The 4,377-nt window shown below is 46.4% G+C and overlaps 1 protein-coding gene across 1 annotated transcript; it reads right to left on the bottom strand.

Annotated features, from left to right (window-relative positions):
* Positions 1-230: 230 nt before the first annotated feature.
* Positions 231-2,037, bottom strand: LOC133090591 (eukaryotic translation initiation factor 2 subunit 3-like). The gene has a single exon (XM_061188990.1). The coding sequence runs from the start codon at positions 2,035-2,037 to the stop codon at positions 304-306; it is 1,734 nt and encodes a 577-aa protein (XP_061044973.1). The 3' UTR covers positions 231-303.
* Positions 2,038-4,377: the final 2,340 nt, after the last annotated feature.

Below are 4,377 nucleotides of genomic sequence, written 5' to 3'. Positions count from 1 at the left end.
CTACAGCAAAGGCTGGTTGTAGCAGTTTGCTTTCAAACCTGCACTGATGTATAAATTAGACATTATTTGGGAATGATTAATTTCTGGTTAAAATGTAGATTCAATCCAACATTATGCCAATTTTTACATTTATTGTAGACCCTATTTTAGAGGTTAACTTTTCATCACTAAAAAATGAGAATAACCTTGCAGCTACTCCTAAGGTAATGAGCTGTGAAGTTAATTCCTCACTATTGCTTTGAAAATGTACCCCTAGGTTGTTAAGAGAAATTCCGACTTCATCCAAATCTGTTATTTAATTCTTCAGTCATCATCTACTGTTGGCTTGATTGTCACTCCTCTTCTTATTTGACCCCAACCAATTAAACGCCAGTGTTTCTCAACTCTTCGGCTAAGGGTAATTTTTTCTCCTACTTCTGTGCACACAGGAATAGTCAAAACGATTTTGCCCAAATCAGCCTTGACCGCACTAACTCTTCCTCCTGTCGACATGGATCCTATGTTCACCATAAGCACTTCATTCTTAGACAGCTTTTGCACTTCCTCTGCTTTCTTGTCTCCTTCAGTGCGTGCACCTAGAAGCCATCTAAGCAGGAAATAGGAAATTTCCAATTCTGTGAAGATCTCAGGTAAAGCTCCAACTGCACCAAGTACCTGCCCCACCATTCTGTCAGCCCGGCACAAAGTGGGGTCAGTTTCTGTTCCCACTCCAATAAGACCTCCTGGAGCAGCATACTGAAGATCATTATGCTCTGCAAAAAGCGATACAATTTTGGAAAAGATGGGTTTACACATGAGCTTTCCTTCACTATCTTTGGAAACAATACCAGGCCTGACTTCTATCTCCTGGCCCACCTTTAATACTCCTTTTAGAATACTACCACCAGCTACACCCCCCTTAAGGTCATCAACTTCACAGCCAGGTTTGTTGACATCAAAGGATCTAACAACAATAAGTCGGGGTTCTGAAGCAAAGTCTCTTGGGGGCACTGGAATTTTCTTTACTAGGTACTCACAGACAACTTCAATATTGTATTTTAGCTGAGCAGAAATTGGAATAATAGGAGCTCCTTCTGCTACTGTACCTTGTACAAATGCAAGGATCTGTTCATACTGTTCTTTAGCCTGGCTTTCTTTTACCAAATCAATTTTATTTTGTAGAATCAAAATATGCTTCAGTTTCATGATTTCTATAGCAGCCAGGTGTTCAAAAGTCTGAGGCTGAGGACAAGACTTGTTACCAGCTATCAACAGAAGAGCTGCATCCATCACTGCAGCACCGTTCAGCAGAATAGCCATCAAAATATCGTGGCCAGGACAGTCAACAAAGGAAACATGTCTGACTAATTTGAAGTTCCCTTTGGTCCCTGGAATATCTGTAGGAAACTCGTCAGGTGTACTACTTCCACAGGATCTATAACATTCTGGCCGAGAACAACTTGGGTCGTCAAATTTATAAATCTTAGCATTAGCATAGCCAAGTTTGATTGTAATGTTTCTTTCTAGTTCATTTTTGAACCTGACAGTGTGAACTCCAGAAATAGCTTTTACAACCGTAGATTGCCCATGAGCTACATGACCAATTGTACCTATATTAATTGTGGCCTGTCTGCTGATAACTTCATGTGAAAGTGGCGTCAACTTGGTAACATCCACAGTGTTGAGATCTTGCCGAGAAAGGTGCGGCTGCCCTAAAGTCACAACAGCCTCGCGTCCCCACCCCCCCGCCCCCCCGCCCCCGCCATCTTGCCCGGAGAGGAAGGGAGGCGTCGTGGTGGCTGCCTGACCATTTGCAAGCCCCCTTGTGCAGGGCGGGGCAGCGGAAGTGGGAGGGCCAACTAGGGCCCAGGCCTGGGAGAGGAGGATGGCCGGTGCAGCGGAGGCCTCACTGCTTGGACTTTTCTCCCCATGGATTTGTACAGTGCCTGCCAGCAGGCTGACCACGTGGCAGGCTGACCGCGTGGCAGGCTTCCGCTTTGCGAGGACTGCAGACAGATCCCCCTGCCGGCGGGCCCCGCCTCCCTGGGCCAGGAACATTTTTTTTAATAGGAAAAATGGAAAACAATCAAAATGGATAAATTATGGTATCTTTGGATGGGGGAGGCTATGAAATGCAGAGATTTGGAAATGGCAACTACTTGTGGAGCTAAGAGCTGGGGCCCCATCAGGATAGATTTAGCTCAACAGATGTTGACCCACTCTGGGCCAGGCCCTCTGCTAGGTGCTGGGGATACATAAGTGATATCCCTCAAGGGGTTCAAAGTCTAGATATCAGAGACGGAGGGGGCCTAACACATCATCTAGCTCAACCTACCCATTTCACAGATGTGGAAAATGAGGCCCAGAAAAGTTAACCGACTTGCCAAGGGCACACAGTTGGTTCATGGAGGAACCAGGAATTGAGCCAGGCCTCTGATGCTCAGAGAATCAGGAGATCTTGGAGCCACGCATTCTTAAGTTGAATCCTGGCTCTGTAACTCACTAGCTGTGACCTTGGCCAAGTTATTTAATGTCTCTCTCCTCAGAAGGATAATAATACCTATTCATGGCTTGATATGAGGATTAAATGAAATGATATACATAAAGCCCTTGACTCAGTGACTGAAAAGAAATAATTATTATTGATATAAAGTAAGGCCTTAGTGAAGTGACAAAATGCTACATTCTATGTTATTCTCCAAATAGTTAATGCCATACTTCTTAGTGCCAGGATGGTCAAGGCTCTGTACCAAGTTGAAGGCTTGTCCCAGGAGTTAGCTACTTTCTATTCCAGGCCCCACCCCAAGCAGCCACATGTAAGAGAATCCTCACCACCCCCCCACTCTGCTGACTGTCTGCTCTCTGAGGGCCATGCTGAGACATGACAGGGTAGCACAGCTCTGTAATCTGTGTGGATCCTCCTCCACTACCCTGAGCCTCAGCTACCTATAAAATGAGAATAATAGCAGAACTTATCACATGGGGTTGTTGTGAGGATTAAATGAACTAATGCCTAGCATATAGTAAGCCCTCAACATATGAGATACAAGACACCTGTCCCAGGGCATCAGGCTTGGGAGATACAAAAAAGAATCAGCTGCATTCCCCACCCTCTAAGTGCTTCAGTCCAGTGGGGATACAGTCAGAGGCCACTCCCTTCCCATCTCCCCACACTGTCACATTTCAGGCCTGGATTAGGGCCCAGGGGGCCAAGTGATTCTGGCTGCTTTGCGGGAGGCTGGCTCTAAGAAGGACTGAGCCAAACTTCCTGTGTCTGAAACCACCCACATGCTCACCTCTGCTGCTGAGAACCCAGCTCTGCAGAATCGCTGACTGTCTCTGGCTACTGGAGCCAAAGCATCATATGCTCTGAATAATAAAGCCATCCAGAAAGTTCCCCGTGGTGAGCTGGGAACACACTCCGGTTCATACCCTTGGGAACAGGCAGCCAGAAATATCACCAAAGGCCTGCCATCAAAGCCAAGCTCCTGTCCTCAGCAGGCTGGAGCCACAAGGCCCAGGGAGTTTCAATCCCCAGTCCCTTCCCTTTCCTGATGCCTTCTTCTCCCAATGAGACTATGTGTATTTTTCACCCAAGACCCTATTTTTACAGAGCATCATAAAACATTCTCAATAAGCTCAGTGACCATTTGTCCCAACTTTTCCAACCCTAGAGAGCAAAAGTCATTGAGGGTCAGAGAAAGACATAGTAAGACCAATATGAGGCCAATGGAACCAGTCAAATATATTTGGTTCACCTGTGGAAGCAGGCATGGCGTTGTTCTTTCAAGTGGATGTCAAAGCTGTAAACTTGCAGCTGCTCACAGGCTGCAGGTGGGACAGCTGGTCAGATGGTGTATTTGTTGTGCATGGCAAGATCCTTGTGGGCAGGGGCTGAGCCTTGTTCCCCTCTCTGTCCAGCACTCAGCAGCAAACACAGTGCCTAGCACTGAGCAGTCAATCCAAACACACCTGTCAAATGAATAAAGTTGCTTAGTTAGTCCGCCAATGGGTTTAAGATGCTTCTATCGCACATTCTCATATCAGCCTGAACTTTTCCTTCTCATTGCTTTCCATACTTATAATTAAATAATTGCACGTGCAATTATTTGTTTAATACATGCCTCCTTGACAAGACTGTCAGCTCCCTGGAGGCACAGACTGCCCCCAGTTTTGTTCAACATTTGTATCCTCAGTGCTGAGAATGCGATCTGGCATATAGCTGGCACTCAATCAATGTTTGTTGAATAAATAAATGAGCAAAGATGGCAAAGACGGGGCTTCCCTGGTGGCGCAGTGGTTGAGAATCTGCCTGCCAATGCAGGGGACACGGGTTCGAGCCCTGGTCTGGGAAGATCCCACATGCCGCGAAGCAGCTGGGCCCGTGAGCCACAACTA

This window comes from Eubalaena glacialis, chromosome 4 (assembly GCF_028564815.1).
Source record: "Eubalaena glacialis isolate mEubGla1 chromosome 4, mEubGla1.1.hap2.+ XY, whole genome shotgun sequence".
NCBI classification, from domain to species: Eukaryota; Metazoa; Chordata; class Mammalia; order Artiodactyla; family Balaenidae; genus Eubalaena; species Eubalaena glacialis.
This window is presented reverse-complemented; position numbering and strand designations above follow the sequence as displayed.